Consider the following 24,716-nt stretch of genomic DNA (forward strand, 5'->3'; position numbering starts at 1 on the left):
TGAGCTTGGATGACTGCATCCATGGATCTCTGCGATGACTCAAATAACTTATTGATAAAGTCATTCAATGCCTGCTCCTTCATCTTACCCCAGACATGCTCAGTAATATTCATGCCGGTTCCAATAGGTCTTCTGCAGTAGAGGTCCGCATTAGCAATAAACTTCAGAATAAAGCGAGGGAGCGGTCGGTAACTGGTGTAATTTTGGACGGGAGCGGGCGGTCTAACTATATCGCTCCCGACTCCCGAGCGAGCGAGCATGCGTAAGTATGTGTTTGAATGAATGCTGTGTTTAGCTTGTTTGTTGCTGTTGTTTTGTGTGTGTGTGTGTGTGTGTGTGTGTGTGTGTGTGTGTGTGTGTGTGTGTAAATAAGAGAGATAGTAATGCTGCCTGTGTGTGTCACTTGCTTGGTGCTTATGTGTGTGTGTGTGTGTGCGCGCGCGTGTATGTGTGTGTGTATTTATACAGACAGCTTGTTATAGGCTGTCTGGACTCTAGCTAGACTACAGCTGAGTGGTTTTTGGTTTTGCTCTCCCCTGGCCTGTTAGCGGGATTGGGCGCCGCAGGTAAAAAACGTCGCGGGTTGGGCATTGGGACAACAAATGCTGAATGTAAGCGGAATTGGTCTGGTTCAGACCTAAACCTGGCAGTAAACCGCGCAGATGTCTATTCTGCAGTGTTTTTGATGATTTGGATGCAGAAAAAACTACCTTCTGCCACTTTTCCAAATGATCAACTAGAAGTCAAGTTATTATTTGTTGCTCTTACAACTTAGGATCAACGAGAAGACTTTTGTCAGGTAGTGTATAACGTGCATAACAAGCTGACACTGATGCAAAGAAACTGTGTAATAAAGTTGTTATTTTTGTTTTTTGTTGATACAAAAGTATTTTTGTAGCTTGATAGTATTCAGATTGAACCACTGAAGGTATGTGATCTGTTTTACTAATGTTTTTTTTTTTTTTTTTTGTATCTTTCTGCACTTACTGAAAAAGGCTGGAATCTTACTCCATAGGATTGTAGGATGAGGGAGCTCTCATATTTCACCTAAAATATCTTCATTTGTGATATAAAGGTCTCATGGCTTTGGAAAAATAATAACGTAATTTACATTTTGCGGTTAACTAGCACTTTAAGGTTGTTTTGTTTTTATTGTTCAGGCGATTCAGTTAACTCAACAGGCCCGCTGAGCACAGAAATCTGCTCATTTTGATTAGAAAGTAAATTTTACTAATGCGCTTACATCTTTACAAACAAACTTACAAACCCATACAATTGTATTTTGATTAACCTGATTGTTTATTTGAAAAATGCACACACAACAACCACAATGTGGCATCGTTTGGTGATGTGATGTTTGAAACAAGCAGACTGAGGCTCTGGAGAGATCGCCAGATGGAACCGAAGAAAGCCTTAGAGGAAATTGGCCAAACTGAGGTAGGAATTTCAGAGAGTGTCATGCCAGACTTATTTTTAGTTGAATGTTTGCATAGCGTTGTACCATTAGAGTCATTTTCTCTCAGTTGAAAAACTGGACTGATTTCTCAAACATGGAATAAACCAGAGGCAATAAATCCAGGCAGAAAGACGGTCAACAAAAGTTGAAAATCCCGTTAATCACAGAGAAGATTTGATGCATATTGATTCAGTTAAGTAACATTTGAATGTTCTCTCGCAGGTTTATGGGAGCTCATTTAATTGCATTTCTGTGTCGTGATTCATTTTGTGTCATACGCTATTGATCACAGGAAGATCTTCGATGAATCTTGTCTACAGGCAAAAAGCTTTTTGAGCTTGCAGTCAAATGTGTATTGTAGTTCTTGGATAGTTTAACCCATCACTGTCACCAGAGGAATGATGAACACAATGGTATGACATTTTCTTGATATCTACCACAAGACATTTGTGTAAATGGCAATGAATCTACTTTTATAAAACAAGGATAAAGTTATGATATTTGCTATGTTCATTAGTCAACTGAGTTTTTGATTTAATAACAAAATTTGTGTTAGAAATAGGAATTACTCTTTTCCAAAATGTGTTTGTTTTTGTTGTTGAATTTCGATTTGGGTCCCTCTTACTATAACATACAGTAAATCATTCATTCATTCATTTTCTCCGACTTAGTGCCTTATTTATCAGGGATTGCCACAGTGAAATGAACCGCCAACTATTCCAGCGTACATTTTACGCAGAGAATGCCCTTCTAACCGCAACCCAGTCCTCTGAAACACCCATACACACTCATTCACTCACACACTTATACACTATGGCCAATTTAGTTTATCCAATTAACCTAAGGTGCATGTCTTTGGACTGTGGGGGAAACTGGAACACCCGGAGGAAACCATTGTGAACATGGGGAGAACATATAATAAAGCTTCTTCTTTGGCTCTCGGCGAAGGCGGTCGCACTTTTTCCGTCTCCTTCCCATATCTCCCCCTGCTAGCTCCTCTTGTCTTCGTCTTATTGTATTTCTGAGACTCTCTTTGTGCCCTGCTATCCAAACGAATAAGGAATTATGGATTTGATCAAGCGGTCTCTGAATGCAATTGACACCATCTTCTCAATGAGAAGTTTGGGCTCGGGAGAGCCCACTTGTTCTGCGGGGACATTTGCAGCTGGATACATGATGGACGGGTGGGAGAAGTTGAGCATCGTGTGCCTGGCTGCTCTGTCTCTGGAGGATATTGAAGATATTTACCTATTCGGAACTTTGATAACAGGGTTTCTGCTGATGGGCTTATGCGGGGCCCTGGGATATCGTCGATTGATGAAAGCGGTCAGTGCTGCTCAAAACCCCACCAGGCTGGCCGCATATGGGTAGGGTCGCAAATGCTCAGACTATGGTCCTAGACTGCAAATCGGAAAACATGGGGATGAAATTAGCGGCTTTGCAACAAGATTAGGTCAGATCTGGAGACGAGTGACGGACATTAAATATCTGTGAAATTGGCAGATATTGACATAAATTTGAAGTATTTTCCTACTCTTTCAGCTCTGTGTTTTCTTTTCTCCTGCCAGATGGCCTCGACTGGAGAAAAACAACTTCATGCTAATAAATGCATAAAGATAATACTAAAGAGCACAACAGGGCAGACACATTAGTTCAAGTGTAGAAATGAAATTTTCTCATATATCATCTTCACTCATTTTGACTTACATTTTCTAATTTGACACATTCTCAATCATGAATTCTATACAGAATTTAAATGTTGGGCATTGAACGTCTTTCCAAAACCTCAGTATTATATGTGCTGCTGTAGTTATACTAGTTAAAGGGAAGAATACCACAACTGGAGCCAATCCTCCAGAAAATTGGAAAAAAACGTTGCCTGGTCTGATGAGTCTCGATTTCTGCTGCGACATACAGATGGTAGGGTTAGAATTTGACCTCAACAACTCATCACCTTAGAATTATGAGGTTCTGTCTGGATTCTGAATGATTTTGAGATATTGAGCTTCAAACTTTTTGCATTCCATATCAAACAGTGTGTGTAACATTTGTTTTTTGTTTTTGTTTTTATAAAAAAGTCTTAAAATGTAAACAACTTAAGTTGTCATTTAATAAGACTGTGTCAATAACTAATTTTTGACAAAAATATCAGATAGAACCTAAGGGGATGAATTTGAAAGCATGGATACATCCCACCTTGTATCAACAGTTCAGGCTGGTGGTGGTGGTGTAATGGTGTGGGGGTATTTTGTTGGCACACTTTGGGCCTATTAGTACCAATTGAGCATCAAGTCAACACCACAGCCTGCCTGAGTATTATTGCTGATCATGTCCATCCCTTTATGACCACAGTTTACACATCTTCTGATGGCTACTTCCACCAGGATAATGCATCATGTCATAAATCATGAATCCTCTCAGACTGATTTCTTAAACATAACAATGAGTTCACTGTACTCAAATGGCCTCCACATCACCAGACTCAATCAAATAGAGCATCTTTGGGATGTGGTGGAACGGGAGATTCGCATCATGGATGTGCAGCTGACAAATCTGCAGCAACTGTGTGATCATGTCAATATGGACCAAAATCTCTGAGGAATATTTCCAGTATCTTGTTGAATATCTGCCTTGAAGGACTAAGGCAGTACTGAAGGCAAAAGGTGGTCCAACCAGCTACTACAAAAGTGTACCTAATAAAGTGGCCGACAAGTGTATACAGAACATCAGTTTTATCATCTAAAGCCATATTCTGGTTAAGAAAGGAATTGTTGTTGAAAAAACCTCAAAAACCACTCCGAGGTAGTATTTGACATTAGACACTTGCAGTCTTATTCACTTGAGAGTGTGTTCACTCAACTGGAAGTGCTCTAGGCTGTCAGGGTCAGGACTGCAAAATGGCAACGTACAGTGCACTGTGCACTTTAATGGATAGTTATCTCGCAGAATGACAAGTTAGTGTTAATATTTAATGTACTCACCTTTAGGTCATCTAGGGTGTACAGTTTTAAGTCAAAATTATTAGCCTTGCTGTGCTGTTTTTTTCAAATATTTCCCAAATGATGTTTAACAGAGCAAGACATTTTTCACAGTATCTCCTATAATATTGTTTCTACTGGAGAAAGTCTTGTTTATTTTATTTCGGCTAGAATAAAATCAGTTTTAAATTTTTTAAAACCATTTTAAAGTCAATATTACTAGCCCTCTTATGCAATATTTGTTTTTGATATTCTACAGAACAAACCACTGTTATACAACAATTTGCGTAAATACCCCAACTTACCTAATTAACCTAAATCTTTACATTTCACTTTAAGCTGAAAATTTGTCTCTAGAAAAGTATCTAGTCGAATATTATGTACTGTCCTCATAGCAAAGATAAAATAAATTAGTTATTAGAAATTAGTTATTAAAACTATTATGTTTAGAAATGTTGAATAAAATCTTCTTTCCATTAAACAGAAATTGGGGACAGAAATATACAGGGAGGTAATAATTCAGGAGGTCTAATAATGTCTGAATTCAACTGTAGGTGGCTGTTTTCTTTAGTCAAACATTAGAGCAGATTTTTAGCTCCAAGCAATGGTCTCTAGGGATTCGTGTAAAAGGTTACCATCCCTTTTAGAATAAAAGGGGAAAACAGACGCAAACAACATAATCCCTGCAGCTCATGATACGTTAAGGTTCTTATCAAGTCTATTCAAGTCCATCTTTGTTGTCATTCTACATGCACAAGGATATTCAGTAGAATAAATGTCACGTCTCACAGGACAGTGCTACATGCTAATTAAACATAAACACACACCAGAACATATAGAAGAACATATAAGAAAATAGGGCACGGTGGCGACGCAGTGGTTAGCACTGTCACCTCACAGCAAGAAGGTCACTGGTTCAAGTCCTGGCTGGGTCAGTTGGCATTTCTGTGTTGAGTTTGCATGTTCTTCCCGTGTTTGCATGGGTTTCCTTCGGGTGCTCCGGTTTCCCCCACGAGTCCAAAGACATGTGCTGTAGGTGAATTGGGTAAGCTAAAGTGTGCTATGAGTGTGCATGGATGTTTCTCAGTGATGGGTTGCAGCTGGAAGGGCATCCACTGGATACAAAAGAAGCTCTATAAGTTGGCGGTTCATTCCACTGTGGTGACCTCTGATTTAATAAAGGGACTAAGCGAAAAATAATGAATGAATGATATGCCAGGGCAAGCAGTGAGACGTACAAGAGGATGTGTAATGCATTAATCAAGCACTGCTTGTTTCTTATTGAGTCTTAGTAAGTGTTTGCAAAACAGTCAAGCGCATATGCAGCAAAAAGAGTGCGTTACAACATGTGTTTGCTACAGCCCACTCACCTGCGTGTATCTCATTTGAAGAAACACTTCTCTTTTTTATTTTTATGACTCCCCTACAGTTTAACAATAGAGTTCAACCGTTTTTTAATTAATTCATCCTATACTCAGGTCTGACAAGTTCATTATTAGCTTAGCTTAGCATTGATCATTGGATCGGATTAGATCATTAGCATCTCATTAAAAAATTTCAAAGAAAGAGTTTCGATAAATTTAAGTAAATTTAAAATAAATGTGTTTTTTTATAGTTACATTGTGTAATAAGATTGCACTGAGATTCATTCATTCATTTTTTTTTCAACTTAGTCCCTTTATTAATCCACAGCAGAATGAACCGCCAACTTATCCAGTGTATGTTTTAAAGATGCCCTTCCAGGAGCAACCCAATACTGGGAAAAAGATCTATTGCATTTACTACATTTTTAAGGTACGTGGTTGCAAACAGTTTGGGCTGAATTTAAACAAATTTAACTTTAGTAATGTTCAACTTAATTTGTTTGTTAAAATTCTGCCCATATAAATCATTTGCAACCTCTTACCTTAATAACAAATGTAGTAAAATCAACAAAAAAAAATCAGTGTAATAGAAAATGAAAAGTTGCTATTTAGGCCGGTATGGGTAGGAAAAATTGGAGTTGAGGACTCTCACAGTCTGGGGTCGAAAGACTGAGCTTTGATACTTTGATCTTCTACCTGAGGCAGAAGTTTAAAGAGACTATACAACATACTAGCTGCTTTGATAGAGCAAGAAAAATAAGAAATATGTCCAGGATGGATGGAGGGCAGGGGTGCACTCATGATCTTTGCAGCTGTTCCCTATCCGCTGTAGGCTCTTGCAGTCAGCAGCACTGCAGTACCCACACTAGACAGTGAAGCCGCTGCTCAGCACACTCTCAGTGGTGCTTCTGTGAAATGTAGTAAGGACGGGTGTAGGGAGACCTGCTGTTTTAAAGCTGTGGAGATAGATGTGACATTGGTTCATCCATGTGCACTGCTTGAAATAGTGCTTCTGACTCTCTCCATTGTCTGCTGATAGTCAGTGGGGGGTGATTGCTGCTGAAATCCATCAAACCTCCCTTGTTTTTTTTTCGCATGTTGAGGGGACATGTTGTGACACGTCTGTAACCAGTTAAAACAGTCATTCTGTATACTTTATACAGCACCTATGGTATACATAGCCCCTTAACCACTACGAAGAACTGCTTCATATAGGTTCTACATAACACACAGAGGGATAGTTGATTGAAACTGAAAATCCTGTCATTGTTTACTCAGTCTTTACTTGTTCCAAACCTGTTTAACCTTTTCCTCTTCTGATAAAGGGCTCCTATAATAAAAAGTATTATTTCTATGCTGTTTGGACAGAACTGTTTGTAAGTATGAGTGTGTCCACAATCATATTGGAGTGATTTAAACACAACAAGTCTCTTTTTTAAAATTTCCAGACATTAAAATAGGATCCAAATCTCTCCCGTTTTGCGGCCCACCGTGGATTCCCCGCCCACCGAATTGATTGACAGCCGTGTATTAACATGTCTCCATAGTAAAGCATATAATCATATCAATAAGACAGGACGTGCGCAAAGCAACTGGGATTAAAAGATCTGTTGAGCGCTCTGTGATCATCAATCATCGTCAAATGTGATCAAGAATGAATTTTCAACAGTACATGTTTGTAATGAATTACAGCGATTTTACCGTATTTATCACCACAGCCGCGTGTCAGTACAATTTTAAAAGAAGCTGCTTCAATTCCGGTTTGTGGATGTTAAATCAAAATTATTTTGTAAATTAACATAACGAATATCTATACAGCAGTGGATATAAACATGTACCCTGTCACATTAAACTGTGTGTGTACTGTATGTGTGTGTGCATAAACTTGACATTGCGTGTGACTACTTATTGCAACTCCACAACAAATTAATCAAATAATCATTGGGAAAGTTCTTACTGTAGTATTTCTCACAAACTTTATGTGAGATCTGCTTCCTTCATGTCTGTCACTGTGCTGTTTATCTGACGCAGCCGAGGTGGAGATTGAGGCACACTCTGACAGGCACATAGGAAATGTGGGTGGGGAGAGCTAGCATTAAAGGCAATAGTCACAAAAACACCTACATAATGTTAAAAGCAGAACATTTGGTGACACTTTATTTGGATGGTCTATTCAAGTATTAGTAGACTGACTGCTTAATATCTGTTGATACTGCTCCTGCAACAGACATTTAACTGGCTTTAAGAAACTTTGTAAGTTCATGTCAACTTACACTAACCCTAACCCCAACCTAACAGCCTTTTTATAATCTAATGAGAATTAGTTGGAATGTAGATGCAATGCAACTTAATTCAACAATCAAAATTGGACCATCAAAATAAAGTGTGACCAAAAATTCCAAGATTCTAAAATAATAGATGGATAAATGATCTAATGGGTACTTTAAATTCAAATATTACAGACACATTCTGAAGAGGGCGGTTCATTCCGCTGTGGCTACCCCGGATTAATAAAGGGACTAAGCCGAAAAGAAAATGAATGAATGAATGAACATTCTGGAGACACAAAAGACTATAGATTGTAAGACTATAGACTATAAGACTATGTATATTAAATTATAATATCTAGAAAAAAGGGTAAAATAGTTGCCCTTTAAAGGGCCATGAAACCTCTCTGTTTCAGCAGGGTGTTTTCACACCTATAGTTTCGAACAATTCAGGAAAGTGGGTGTGTCCAGCTTTGTTTAGGTGGGAGTGTCGGGGGATGGAAAGTAGGAAGGTTTTGCATAAAAATGGAAGTTTTCGTTTGTGCATGCGCTGATTTTCACAGAGGTAAAAGAAACACACAGACGCAGGGGAGAAAGACAGTGATTGCATTTACATGGACATCAGTAATCAAATTGTTTGCCAAATTATTAATTTGTGGACTTTAACTACAGTTTGGCACTTTCACTTTCATTCAGGAACTTTCATTTCTTGCATGCCCCCTGTGACAAACGAGATATAGGATGCGAGGAACTGCTGGAAAAGTGTAGTTTTAATGAAATGTTTGATACCGCACGGCGAATGGGAGAAAAAGATTCTTCGCATTTCTCGGTAACTTAGATGCACTCAGTAGGTAGCGTCAGAAAGCCTTGTGTGTAGACTCTCCTGTCACAAAATGTGGCGAAAATTCTACATCACGGTATTAATTTGATTGCTGTGTTTACAAGTTTACACTCGGAGAGCAGCATTTACAGTGAATCTTTCAGCCCATAATATTGTAGTGGTATTAACGTACTGTAAACACTGAAATAATACTGCTGACGATACAAACTAACTTTTTTCTGAATAAATAAACAATAATTCAACAACTTAATTTTAACAATCAAAATTGGACCATCAAAATAAAGTGTGACCAAAAATTCCAAGATTCTAAAATAATAGATGTATGAATAATCTAATGGGTACTTTAAATTTAAATTTTACAGACACATTCTGGAGACACAAAAGACTATAGATAATAAGACTATAGACTATAAAACTGAAACTCCTCTGTTTCAGCAGGGTGTTTTCACACCTATAGTTTGGAACAATTCAGGAAAGTGGGTGTGTCCAGCTTTATTTAGGTGGGAGTGTCGAGGGATGGAAAGTAGGAAGGTTTTGCATAAAAATGGAAGTTTTCGTTTGTGCATGCGCTGATTTTCACAGAGGCAAAAGAAACACAGACGCAGGGGAGAAAGACAGTGATTGCATTTACATGGACATCAGTAATCAAATTGTTTGCCAAATTATTAATTTGTGGACTTTAACTGCAGTTTGGCACTTTCACTTTCATTCAGGAACATTTCTTGCATGCCCCCTGTGACAAACGAGATATAGGATGTGAGGAACTGCTGGAAAAATGTAGTTTTGATGGAATGTTTGATACCGCACGGCGAATGGGAGAAAAAGATTCTTCGCATTTCTCGGTAACTTAGATGCACTCAGTAGGTAGCGTCAGAAAGCCTTGTGTGTAGACTCTCCTGTCACAAAATGTGGCGAAAATTCTACATCATAGTATTAATTTGATTGGTGTGTTTACAAGTTTACACTCGGAGAGCAGCATTTACAGTGAATCTTTCAGCCCATAATATTGTAGTGGTATTAACGTACTGTAAACACTGAAATAATACTGCTGACGATACAAACTAACTTTTTCTCTGAATAAATAAACAAAGACCACTGATCGCTTACCAAATCTGTAGAGACAGGATATCCAACACCAGCTGGAACCGTGTCTTTTTTTTAAAAAAGTCAAGCAACAAATCCGGATTTCACCATTTCCAGATGAGAAAAGCTCTCGGGTAAAAAATGTTGCATACAAACCTATTTCTGCCATGTGTCACGTACACTGTAGTCCACATGTGAGTCCAGCTGCGCTATAGCGGGAAATGAAAACAAAAACTTTGTTGCAGCCCATTTATAAACACAACACTGATGACCCGTGTCTCCAAAGATTTCTTCTTCTTCCACTTGTTTTGGCAACACAACATGGTGTCTCTCGGCTTTCTGAACAGTCTTCGAAGCTATTATGCATTGTTAATGAAGTTGCACCTCATTCACAATAGAGCGCGCTGATTGGTTTGAAGCAAGTCTTTTTCATGAATTAATGCTGCACACTCAGAGATGTCACGATGCACACGCAGGTACAGACATCCACTCTCCACACTGGAATACAGGATCTAATCGGCATGACGCAGCTTCAAAAATTAGTTTCAAACCGGAAGAACGAATTTTCCCGAATTAACACAAAAACAACCAATTTTCACTTTTTTGTGAAATATATGTGTTCTAATAGTGTTTTTAGCAGCGTGGGGCACGTATATGACTGTCAGCAGCTCAAAAAAATGTGCTTTGGTGTTTCGTGACCCTTTAAGACACCAAAGAAAATATTTTGAAGAAAACTGAAAACCTATAACCATTGATACACTATGAAATTCGATGGAAAAAGAAAAAGAAAGAATCTAAAGGAAATTTGAATATAGGCATAAACATTTGGAGTCACTTGAGTGTGAGTAAATAGAGTAAATTTTTGGATGAACCATCCCTTTAAAGTGCTTCTATTTAGCACTTTTTTAATTAAATTTTATTTATTTTTTTAGATTGTTGTGCTTCAGACAGGTTAGACTGGTTAGAACTGTGTTGTTAGAGTTTGGGCTAAGGGCACCACACAGTGTTTTTAAGACCATAAACTGCTATACAAGTTTACTTTTTGTGGCATGTACATGCTTTCAAGTAGACCACAGGTGAATATTTGACATTTTTTGAAAATATGCTTTGCAAGTAGTCAAGCGCTAAAGTGCGTAGACACCAAGTGTGGGTTTTTAGTACAGCACATAGTCTGCATATGGTGAGCATTAAAACCAAAGAACTAAACATTTTAAGATATCTTGCATACATGACATTCTGAAGTTCCCATTGATTAATGGTCTCATTGATTAATGTAGTCCAAAGCATAATGTATTTGCTATTGAGGTTTCTGAAAGTTATGAGTGATATAATTACTCAGTTTTGCTCTGAAACAGCAATTATAAAAGATTTAATAGATATCACACCCTTCTACACTTAATGTGGTATTCCTAAGGCTGTATTCACATTCAATGTACAAAAGGGATGGTTACGTATGTCATGACTCATGCATTGATTATTGCAGCTTTGCTCTGTCCTTTGGCTATGTGTTACTATAACTGTATGTAGTGCTATGTGTGGGGTTAAGAAAATATACTACCACTGGTGTTCAACAATGAGACAAAAAGAAAACAATTCAAGCATACTGATGTGCATGTAGATTCTCGTGAAAAATATATTTGAGCTTGAAGGCACATTGCACTACCAGTAATGGCCTGCTGGTTGCAGCAGATAGTAATTGTGCCTTTAAGCATTTTTCCCTACCGAGTTTTTTATTTATTTATTTATTTTTGCAAATTCAGTGAACCAGCGACATGTTTTTTAAATAGGTTTTATGAATAGCATGTATTTAATTTGCTTTAAAATATATTTTACTTATTTTGTTGGTCATATTTTGTCTTCAATTCTTGTGTGTAAATGTGAAATGATGTGTCTTATATCCCACCAATCATTTAGGATTTACACTCTGAGAAATAAAGGTACTGGAGCTGTCACTGGGGCAGTACTTTTTCAAAAGGAACATACTTGTACCTGAAGAGTCTTTAATGGTACCTCAAAGGTACTTTTTAGGTAAATTTGAGGACTAATGTGGACTTTTGAGGTACCAGTGTGGACTCTTTAGGTACAAATATGTATCTTTTAAAAAAGGTCTTGCCTCAGCGACAGCTCCTTTACCTTTATTTCTGAGAGTGAATAGTGTGTTTACTTTAATGTGTATATATATCTACATGAGGGCTATTACTTAGTACATATTATGCAAGTATATATGGGGTCAGGAAGCAGAGTTAAGCGATAGTTCACCCAAAATAAAACACTTACAAACTATTTACTCTCCCTCAAATAGTTCCTAACCTTGTATTACCTTCTGTTAAACAAAAGAAGATACTTTGAAAAAAAGATGAAAATGTGTAACCATTAAATTTCTTATCAGGAAAAACAAATATTATGGATTAAATATATTATTATGAGATAACAAATATTATATTAAGTTTGAAGCAAGCAGTGCAACATGTTTTTGGTGCATTTATTGTGAACATCGTTTTTCTTAAACAGTTCTTGTGAGATGAAGGTTAGATAAAGTGTTTTGTGTTCAAAAGAAGAAAAAAGATTTGTGTCAAATGAATGATGAGAAAATGATGACAGATTTTTTATTTTATTTATTTTTTTATTTTTTTATTTTTTTGCTGTGAACTATCTCTTTAAAGAAAGCTACTGTATTTTTTGACAGGCTAAGGACTTAATGTCATGGCATGTCTTATTTTTGTTTGCAAAATGCTGTTTTATGTACTCCAGTTAAAATAACTGGGTTAAAAATACCCCAACATATAACCCAACTATAGGTTATTATAGCACCTTCTCACACTGTAAAAAATCTTAATCTTAATCAAATTTTTGAGATCAGAGTTGAATTTACTCATAAAAATGACTCAACTGCATGTTTGTTCAATGAAAGTAAAAACATTGTTCAGGAGCCTTTCAATTTCGATTACTTAATTTGAGCATTTAGTAAACAATAAAGAGTTGAGTTAACTTAAAATTTTAAAGCCACCGGCTGCAAAGAAATTTGAGTTTTTGCTTCTGTTGAAGTTGGGTCAAAATTTTCAGTAAAGTATTCTTGACTTAAACCAGCTTTTTCAGTCAACTTAAAAGAATTTAGCACAACTTGCAGCCACTGAAGCATAATAGACTCAAAATTTCTTTGCAGCCGGTTGCTTTAAAATTTTTACCTCAACATTTTATTTTTACAGTGCAACTATTGGTTATTTTAACCCAATGCACTGGGTCCTATAAAATTATATCCATCATATAAAATTTAACAATATAATTTTTAACAATTAAGAGTGCTGGTGAAAGGGATATAAAAGTCACATCACAGAGAGGTCATTTGATTCAAAGATAACAACAATGTTATTGCATTTGGTGTCATGGTGGCGCAATGGTTAGCACGATCAGAAAGTCGCTAGTTTGAGTGCCCACTGGGTTAGTTGGCATTTCTGGAAGGGCATCCGCTGCATAAAACATATTCTAGATAAGTTGGTGTTTTTTCCGCTGTGGCGACCCCTGATTAATAAAGGGACCATGCCAAAAAGAAAATGAATTATTGCGTTATGGCTTAGATAAACTTTATAAAGCAAAAACAACTTTATGTATGCATGTTAATACAGCTGTTCTGTATCAGTTAAATCAGTTGACTGTTGAAATTAAAATATTTTAACCCAACTGGTCGAGTTATTAAATAAATAACCCAATTAAGGTAAACAAAACAACCTCAAAAGCACCACATATCTAACCCAACTGGTTGAGTTATTAATAAATAACCCAACAACGCACCAACTATTTTTTAACTCAACCACTGGGTTAAATGAACAACTCATTGTTTTTTAGAGTGGTGATGTATGGCAACTGATGATATGGCGGTGTCTCTTTGTTTTGAGCTATAGGGAGGCGGTGTGTTGTGCTGACGACACCCTTTACCCACGACCCGATTGGTTAGTTCGCACTAGTATTATCTTCAGCACCTGTCGAATTTGGCCCATATACGCAGAGCGAATGATGATTAGTAGGGTGCATTCTTGCAGGAAAGCAAGAATATTAGCTTCTTTTTTAAATATCAGCCTGAATATTAATTAATCCAAGGTTTATTACGTTTATTCGACATCATATATTTGAGGTTATGCTCGTTATCATTTATCATTACATATACTTCAAGCATTTGCAGCGTGACACCGATTACGGTATTCGTTTTTGTGTGATTTACTGAGCAGTGTTGAGTCAGTGATTGATCGCTTGTATCGCGCGTGTGTACGTGACGTCTGAATGAACTGGATTCCTCGACCAACTTTCAAATCGATGTTTGGGAATTTGAAACTGTCGGATTCTGTGACGGCTCTTTTCAGCACCTTGGTTAGTTCCTTTGAGGTAAACTCGAACCATATGGCAGACGCACGGACAAATTTCAGCTGTTTTTTATTCCTGACCTATTCCCGTGTGAGTTAGGCGCTTTTTTTTGAACGACGAGGTCTCTGGACTGGATTGAACACCATCATATGAAGTCGCAATTTTGTTTACGACTGGAATTTCAAGATGATGATCACACGCTACAGACCGGTATGCAAGTTTCTTTGTGGCTTGGGTTAGAAATGTTTATGATGTTATATTACGTTGAAAATTTGCATTTACACGACGTTATATCGTTAATAGCATATGTGCTGCTTGTTTTTTAACTGATTTTCTGTGAGGAAGTTGTTAAGAAAACCTTACGAGCTTTTTCCAAAACATTGCTCTTGCTTGCGGGAAAGACCTCCTCTCCCATGTCAATTTCGTGAGCTTTATGTCGTTTTATAACCCACGGGACTACTTACAGCTTTAAATTTCAACACCTTTTTAGTTTTGTCAAGATTCGACAGGATTCAGTGAATGAAAGCAAGTGAAAGATGTTCTGCGCATGCGCACTCAATTTAGAATGAATCCTGTGTTTAAATGGGGTAAAGCTCAAAAGATCAAAAATCAATATACTACAGCCAACTTTTCTTTACAGTGCTTGCGGAAATATGCAATTATATAGCTTTACAAAGAGACATTAAATACAAATAAATGAATTTAAATGGAAAAAAATAATATATATATATATATATATATATATATATATATATATATATATATATATATATATATATATATATATATGTATTTAATAAGGCTTGAATTCATGATGTAAGATTCATAATGTTGCACACTAACAGAGAGTGTCTCAATGACCTGATGACTAAGAGCTTTAATCTGGTGTAAATAAAGGACGCTTGATGTGAACTACCGTTCACAGAATTTAATGCACACACAAGATGACAATAGACACATTACTTATTTGTAAAATCACATTACTATTTGTGCTGCAAATTATTTTAAACTAAGTTAATCCATGATGATGTTGATGATGAATACATTGCTTTGGTAATCTTTGCTGAGAGCAAAAGATAGCAAGGAGAGCGCTAAAATAAAACCTCGTACTCTTGTCTCAATTGGAAACACATCGCAGTACTGTAGTTAAATAATCAGACATTTCTGGTTCACAGGGAATTGAATATATATTGACTGAAATAATATACTCCAAGGCCCACTTTTGATTGACCTGTCGAGTGGAGCAGATTATAGAGTCATGCTACTCATTTAATCTTCAGCAAATGCTTCTTTATGGGAATTAAATGATGGCAGTGCATTTAAGTTTCCGCTCCACTGCATCTGCTGGTCCGAGAACATTAAAAATGAGGTTGCTTACCTTGTTTATTTTTTAAATGTACTGTGACAGGAATGCACTTCAAGCAGATAGAGTCAATTTGCACGTTGGCTTTCTGAAATAACAAATCCATAACACACCACATCTGTCTGTCTCCCCTTGAATACCTTATGAATCAACTTTATCCTCTCACCACCGTCATTAGGATATCAGAGTATTTGTATGGGGTTGTTTTACATTGGATTGTAATGATAAGTCGCAGACCCTAAACACTGTAGTATCTAATATCTGTATGGATCACGTAGGCTGTCTACACACTGAAAGGTGTAATTTGTCAAACAGCTACTTTTAATTGAGATTTATTTTAACAAAGCCTTGAGTGTTTAAGAAAAGCCTGTACTTGTATTGTAATGGTCTATAGACATGTACAATAGTTTATGGGTAGGGCTGCAAGATTCTGGCCAAAATGCGATGTTTAAGCTTAAAATCAAGATCACAATTTTCTCATAATTCTGTAAATGTAAAACAAAGGTTCATATAGTATACTATTAAATGGTAAAACAACAATAATAATATTAGGCCTAGGTGTAGGTCTACTGTTGGTAAAATGCTACATTTTGTATAGACTTCGAATGACTGTAAATACGTCCTGGTTGTTAGTTCACAGTAAAGTGATTACATCAGAATATATTTATTCATAATGCTGATGTTTAATCATTATGTTTGAGACATATGTTTGTCATTTGTCATTGAGAAAATTATCAGACATTTTTTTCACTGATAAAATGAGACATTTGTCATTATCAGATTCCCTCTTGCATTATATTCAACATTGTATACTGTAGGCTAGAGTAGTTAAACCGATACTGTTAAACAATTAATTTCATTCACTACACTTTGTGTTCACTATGAAAGATAAAACATATAAAATGCTTGTCATAATCATGACTTTAAAATGCAATATGATCATTTATATGATGTGCGCGGTTTTGGTTTCACTTTCACTGCCGAGTTCGGCTCATGTCATGAAAATGTACTTGAAAATCATACTTCCAGATCATTCTGTGCGAAAAAACAAAACATTATTTACAAATTTGTTAACTGTTATTCACAGCCTATGCAGGTTCTGTTCACTAAAGCAGACATCATCGGTGGGCATGCACGCATCCTCTCAGTAGTAAACAAACAGTGGGTCAGCTCATGTGTGATTTCGCAGCCGTGAATATGTCATTACATGAAGACAGAAATGACATTTTTGGGTAAATTACACCTTATAAATACAGTTTGTGACTCTTTCAACACCATTTGGAGGTGTCCATTTTGTTGAGCAACAATGCATATAAAACAATGTGAAGACTTGTGCGACTGCCTCTATGGTTCTCTCCTGACCGTGAAAATATAATTGGCTGAATTGTAGGAAAGGTGATTTAAGATTATGTGTAGGATTGAATTGAGATCGCAATTTTTCCGATTAATTTTGCAGCTATAGTATGGAGTCAATCTAGGGCCATATATACTTGCAGAATAAAATAACTTTTTGTAAACAAAAAAATTTAGTTTTAAGCAAAAATAAATAAATAAATAAATGCAAGTCTCCAAAAATTGCATAGCGAAAATACACTTTTGAAAAATAAAAATAATTTTGCTAACAAAAATAAAGAACTTTAAAGGGAAAATGAAGTTTTGAGAAACAAAATGAAATTTGCAAACAAAAATAAAGCAGTGCAAAAAAAACAAAAACCAACAACATATATTTGCAAAACATTTTTTATAGCATTGTCATAACAAAACCCATCCAGGCACTTGCAATGCTCGTTTTAATTAGTTTTTTAGTAGGGCTGTGTGATTCAGGGAAAATATCTAATTGTGATTTTTTTTTTTTTTGACAGATATTGCGACTTCATTTTGATTTGCGATTTAAATATGTAGCCAAGCTTCAGCTCAATAATCTGTTTCGTAGCTTCTTACTGCTAAAATGGAAGAAAAAAAAGGAACTTAAAAGATATTAAGCCTGTGGTGCTTTTTTAGGTGCTGGTTGTTGTATTTTCTCTTGCTGTGGAAACAATTCTGCGACAGCAGATTGCAAATGACCTTGTTTTGTTTGGTGTCTGTGGCTTTGAAACCAAGATATTCGCACCTACCAACATGCTGATTTAAAAAAAAAAAATTAATTAGTCTATTAATGATCCGAAAGTGGCAGACACCGTCATCCCACTTATTCGCGCTTTTTTGTTAGTTTTTTTTATTGTGGGTGTTCAGCATACTTCGGTTGCAAAATTCTGATTGGGCAGAATAAAAGCGTGCTCACTCAATTGGCTAGTAAGACTGTCACACACAGACGGCAGTTACGCATTTGCTCTTGGTGGGGGAAGTTAAGCAATATTTATTTCATATCGCAGCCTTTTGCTAATTAGCTAATCACAATGTTTCAAATCATGATTTGTGATTTGATTTTGATTAATCACACAGCCCTACTTTTTAGTCAACCTTGAGTTTGTGATGCTGTTGTTTACTTTGCACTTAATGTTTCTGCATGTTTCTCTTTGTGGCCCTGAGTTGACAAGGGGGCGGAGAAAAAGGAACTTGGGCATTTTATGGCAGGCCGGGACATACTGGGCTGTTAGACCACCTCAGTGATACTGTGTATCCAGGTGATGACGTCACTTAAATGGAAAATATTTTAGTTTTTTTCTTTGCGCTGCTTGATTTTTATTTGCAGTTCTTGTTTAGTTTGCAAATTTCATTTTTATTTCTCAAAACTTAATTTTCCTTTTGCAGTTCTTTATTTTTGATTTTTGGAGATTTGCATTTTTTTTTTTTTTTGCTCAATACTTTTTTGTGTTTGCAAAACTTTCTTTTATTTTGCAAGTATATATTATGGCCCTAGATTGACTGCGTAGTAGTGTAGTAGTAGCAACATTTATCCAAATTAAAAAATATATAAACAGTATATAAACAGTATGAAACATCTGGAGTCATAGCTTATAAAATTTGCATTTAGAGAAAATATTGTGAAGTCTAAAAATAATATAAGTCTAATTTTAAGAAACAGCTCAGCCAAAAATGAAAATGACCCCTCAATATACTCACCTTCAAGCCATCCTTGGTGATTTATTTTCTGTCAAACTAACACACTCTGAGTAGTTTTAAATTTTATCCTGGCTCTTCCATGCTGTATAATAGTGTTGGATAGTGGCGTTTATTTTGAAGCTTCCAAAAGCTAATAAATCTGTTGTAAAACTAACCAATATGCTGCCAGGTGGTTAACACACGTCTCATGAAGCAGATTGATGTGTTTTTCTACCAAAATTATTTCACATTTTTAAATTATTAACCAATCAATTACTTTGGTGGTGGCAGAATAAATGTTATGCATGACTGACGTACATTATATGACATATGACTCTTGACACATGTGTAGGGGAAGCTCTGGGAATAGATTTGTCTCACGGCAACCACTTGCCACACAGTTTGTTTACCACAGAAGATGACAACAAACAAGGAAACTAGTTTGCTTGTTGTTACTGTATATTGGTATAGAGTATACTGCTCTGCTTCATTCATCGTATATGTCAGTTGTGCATTCAACTTCTAGCAGAAGTCATTGAGTGAAGTGTAAAATGTTACAATTAGAAATATATCTGTTACAAAAACACATCTATCTGCTTCATCATACATGTGTTAATCCTCTAGCGGTGTATGGGTTGGTTTTGCATGCTTATATTTATGTGCTATTGAAAGCTTCAAAATAAAAGCCACTATCCAACCCCATTACACAACACGGGTAAGCCAAAGTTTGTGGTGGGTGAGTGAATTATGTGGTAACTAAAATGTTTGGGTGAACTATTGCTTTAACAATTGCATGCTGTTGGGGATGTTTTCATCCACTCTGAGGTGATTTTGAGACTTAATTTGGTAACATTTTTCTCTGTGTTTCAGAAAATAGAATGATTTTCGGTGACAAATGCTATTCTGCCACATATTTTGGGAAAATGCTCTGGAATTTTTCAAAAACTCAACAATATACTCTATGCAAATTGACTACCCTTTTGTTATGCTCAGGGCGGTTTTGCCCTATTGACTTCCATTATAATGACATTTTTTGATTTTAAAGCCATGATCATATAATCATGTATTCTTCATTGTTGGTGGTTTCCCTGTTGGGAAGAGGTAAAATTTGTGATTTTTACTGTTGATCATCAGTTACAGTGGTGCAAATAAAAAATAAGCAGCTCAGCTCTCAGAATATAGTAAACATAGTAAGTGTATTTATGCATGCATACTATAATGTGCTGTTTTACTCCACAGAGCTTCATACTGTATAAAAGCCAGAAACCTTTTTGGGTTAATGATGCTAGCTAATTAACGACAGTTACAATGACAAACTTTATCTCTTCTCAACAGGGATGCAACGATTAACCGATTTCACTATTAACCGCGCTTTCATTTGTCACAGTTAATTAATCGTAAAGGCTTTTTAACAAAGGCTAATATCCACACACACTGGATTAACTATGGCTCAGGCTATTAACTAAGGGCCGTTTATATGTAGCATCTTTTGCAAAGTTAAATTTGTTTTATTCATTTACTCATGCTCTCCAGGTGCTCCTAGCTGAAAGAATGGCTCGAGCGCACCACGAGTCACGTGACAAGAACTGGCCCGATCAGCTTCATACTTTGTGTGGAGTATATACATTTCTACTCCAAAGATAAAAAAATACAAAATTAAAAATACTAAACAATTTTTTAATATAGTAAAAGTGCCTTTGAGACCGAGGTTCAGCAGCCTTTGACTACATTTGTTCTCTTTAAAAGGCAAATACTTAGCTGATAACTTAGATTTGCATTATACAAATATATACATGACGGTTCATATGACTGTGGTGACCCCGGATTAGTAACTGGATTAAGCCGAAAAGAAAATGAATTAATGAAAGAAATATATATTTTTATTTATTCAAATTTTTATTTATTGATTCATTGTTCTGTCATTTATTTCCAGTGTAAAAATTATTATTATTATGGGGGCGAGGCAGTGGCGCAGTAGGTAGTGCTGTCGCTTCACAGCAAGAAGGTCACTGGTTTGAACCTCAGCTTAGTTGGTGTTTCTGTGTGGAGTTTGCATGTTCTCCCTGCCTTTGCGTGGGTTTCCTCCGGGTGCTCCGGTTTCCCCCATAGTCCAAAGACATGTGGTAAAGGTGAATTGGGTAGGCTAAATTGTCCGTAGTGTATGAGTGTGTGTGTGAATTTGTGTGTGGATGTTTCCCAGAGATGGGTTGCGGCTGGAAGGGCATCCGCTGCGTAAAAAAACTTGCTGGATAAGTTGGCAGTTCATTCTACTGTGGCGACCCCGGATTAATAAAGGGACTAAGCCGACAAGAAAATGAATGAATTAAATTATTATTATGTTTATATTATTGCTTTGTGCTGTATTAATGGGTTATATGCACAGCTAGTGTTTTTCAACCATCTAGTAGGGTTGGGCGATGTCGACCAATTTGGCATCGTTTGATGTCTAATGTAAAGCATTGTGATGGACAAAGGCATCATCGTCATAGGCTGTTGTGAATTATTTAATAATAAAATAAATAATAAATTAATTAATAATCAATTCATAGCAAATTAAATATTTGTAGCCAACCTTTTCAACTACCTGACCCACATAGTCTTTGTTTAACATATAACCAAATCAGAAAGAAATAAAGATAGGTTACACACAAATTACCACCTGTCAATCACTTTTTCCGTGGGACATGATGAATAGGCAGAGTGATCTGTGTCGTCATAATGGCGTCGACAAACTTGGTGCACAACCAACAGGAACCAACCACCAGTATTTGAGGTTTACACTAAAATTACTAAGTACAAGTGTGAAAGCGAAAGATTGAAGCAGTGCACTGACGCTGTGACACGTTACCTTATAGATTCAATAGACTGAAGAGTCGTTAAATAGAGACAAGACTAATTAAATATCACGTTTAACAACTAAAGTGAGACGCGATCCAGCGGTACATTTTTGATAAATGTGTACTGCTCTCTGGGGTTTTGTGCTCAAAGCACCCACTGACTGCTGGAGCTCAGACACGTACATATGTTGCAGCTCATGACTGCGTGTGTGTGTTTTTGTGTGTGTGTGGTCATGTGATGTGCATTTTCAGCAGTATATAGTGAACGGAGAGCTTTTCAGAAATTCTTAATGAAACGCCTGTGTGGATGTGGAAGGTTTTTGTTCTAAAATGGCATTTTAAAACTAAGACGCATTAGTGTAAACGCGGCCTAAGTGTGTATTTTTCATAAGTGGGTTGCTGCTGCGACAGTGGTGGGGTAAAGGATCGCGATGCCGGCTCAGCAGCATGATGTCTAATAGCCATCGGCGATGGATGATGGCATCGTCTATTGACCCAACCCCACCCTCCTGTAAAAACTTTATGTGACTATTTTCAATTTCAGAAGGTTTCTTTTACCGCATTGACGTTGTAATGTAATTCAAATACAATTAGTTAAATAGACTTCCGTCCATTTGGTTGTTAAAGCTTAAAAAAGATGAAAAACAGCAGGCGGCGTCATTAGCAGCAGGCCAGCGCAGAAAAATTGGGGTAAAATTAATTTCCATATTTTAAAGACATACTGTGGAAAAATAAAATTTAATGTAGTGCTTCTTGTTTGGTCTGCTAAATATCGGATTTCAGCCAGGTAGTGCTGTTTTTCGAGGAAATTAGATCTTAAACGTGGGGATTTTATATAGGATGACAATTAACAGGAAACCCTGGGGCTGGCTGAATGAAGTTATGCATATACCCTACTGGTTACTAAGCAGCAATAAAGAACACTTTAAAATATAAGGAATTGTATTGACCTTATTCTAAAATGCGGAATTGTGCCTGTTATCGCGATTTTCTTAGGACTTCCGATTCAGTCGCCTATGGGAGAAATGACTAGGAATAATAAACGGCAGAAAATGGTCAAACTGCTTGCTCTACAAACAAATGTTTGCATGACTATACAGACCAAGTAGAATAATATAATAAAAAAATATCAAATTGCAACATCAAGCAGCGTAACGAGCAGTTTTTAACGTCAAAAAATGAATGGAAGTGAATGAGACCGGAAGTCTTGAGCCAAAAAGATGCAAATGGCAGCGCCCGCTCGTCGGCGGAGAATAAGGTGAATAAACTAGTAGTGTTTTTTACGGTGGCCGGGAAGTGCAAAACAACATTACAAAGTTTGAAACACTTTTACAAAGCTTGAGACAAATTTACATTTTAAAAAACATTTTTACTTATCATCAGACACAATTACATAGGAAAAACAATTTTACCAAGGACGTAACAAATTTACATTTTATAAAACAAATTAACAAGATGCAAAACACTTTTACAAATCCCGAAACAAATTTACGATTACAGATTCCCTACGGAAAGGGAATGTACTGTACCACACCCCGGAAGTGACGTAGAATGTACCAGACATCGGTAATGTAAATTTGTTTTGTCCTTGGTATAATTGATTTTCCTATGTAATTGTGTCTGATGATAGGTAAACATGTTTTTCAAAATGTAAATTTGTCTCGAGCTTTGTTAAAGTGTTTTAAACTTTTAATTGTTGTTTCGCACTTCCCGGCCACCGTAGTTTTGAAATAAATGAATGCGTAATTATCATGATTACCATGAAACTGTGATTGACTATAATCGGACAACCAAAATCTATAATCGTTGCATCCATACTTCCCAATAGGGAAAACTACCAACATTCAAGAATGCATGATTATTTGGTGTGATGACTTTGCATTCATAAAATGCGATTATAATGGAAGTCAAAAACAGCCACGAACACAAGAAAAGGGTAGTAAATTCGAACAATACAAGGGTTAAACTGTGTTAAACTTGAGCCACATTACCTTCTAAAAATCAACATCAGCCTTTAAAAAAAACTCAAATCATTATTTCTGTGTGACCTCAATCCTTAGCCTTTCGTCCTTGAGCCATTCCATAGTTTCCTTTGTTTGTGAATGCCCTCACAATCCTGCTAAAACAGTCTTTGCTTATGGTGAGTCAGTTCACATCATGAACATGTTTAACATCTCATGGCGTGAACCTCACTGTGACGTGCGTGCAGGTTTTTCAGTGCCGCCTGCAATGCAATTCCTCCCCCCCATCCCATCTCCTCTCTCTTCTATCATTCTCTCTCTCTCCTTCTCTCTCGTCTCATCACACTTTCATGCACACACTCCGCCATACAGCAATCCTCCCACAAGGTCAACTCTCAGCTCTTGATCACCGCAACACCGGCAGATCGCATCCCGATCACGCAAGCAGAGATGCTTTTTGTGTTTTAACACCATAAAGCTACTGCGGGTTATTTAAAGCATGCCCGTGAGCCGTGGCTCTGCCGCTGGAATCCGATGCAGGCGTCCCCCTGTCGGACTGTTTGGATGTGCTCATCCCATGCAGAAGCGCAGTCGTTGTTGCACTCTACCTGTCTAGCGATACACTCTGGCTGATATCCTTCCACCTACAGCAAGGATGTAACGGCTTCTCCGTGGACAGATAATGCACTGAGAGGATCTCTTTTATCTCTTTTCCCCTCTGCCGGATTCACCACAGAGACCAGACACCACCATGTCCTTGGCGTTCTGCGGCAACGACAACAACTCGGCTGCGTATAACGTGGATGCCGGAGTCCTGAACAACGGCTGTTTCCTGGACGCCCTCACAGTGGTGCCACACGTCTTCCTGCTCTTCATCACATTTCCTATCCTCTTCATCGGTGAGTGTCAATGACAGGTGAGAGAACTAGCGCATGCTGGAGTGACAGATCTCTCCTTAATGTAATTATGCTAACAGACAGTTTTGGGTGTAATTAGTTACAAAATAACTAGTTACTATAATTAGATTAAGTTTTTGCAGGAGAAGTAAAGTAAGAGATTAATTTTCATTTTCAGGTCAGTTACTTATACTGTACTTTTTTAAATACTTTAAATTTAATAGTTTTGGATCAATCGATTAAAAGGAGCAGAGTAATGCATTTGGGTTTGA

At 36.9% G+C, this 24,716-nt stretch overlaps 1 protein-coding gene across 4 annotated transcripts in view; it reads left to right on the top strand.

Annotated features, from left to right (window-relative positions):
* The first annotated feature begins 13,977 nt into the window (after positions 1-13,977).
* The window catches only part of abcc8 (ATP binding cassette subfamily C member 8), a 131,278-nt gene continuing 120,539 nt past the window's right edge, over positions 13,978-24,716 (top strand). For 2 of the 4 annotated variants that reach the window (XR_015525736.1, XM_087310751.1), the window contains exons 1-2: positions 13,978-14,555; positions 24,285-24,447. Coding sequence is in view for 3 of the 4 variants with exons in the window: in XM_087310751.1 (XP_087166877.1) it covers positions 14,532-14,555; positions 24,285-24,447 (187 nt within the window). In the remaining variant the exon portion in view is untranslated. 4 annotated transcript variants of the gene reach the window in all.

The sequence above is a fragment of the Danio rerio genome, chromosome 25 (genome assembly GCF_052040795.2).
Source record: "Danio rerio strain M-AB ecotype USA chromosome 25, GRCz13ab, whole genome shotgun sequence".
Lineage (NCBI taxonomy): Eukaryota > Metazoa > Chordata > Actinopteri > Cypriniformes > Danionidae > Danio > Danio rerio.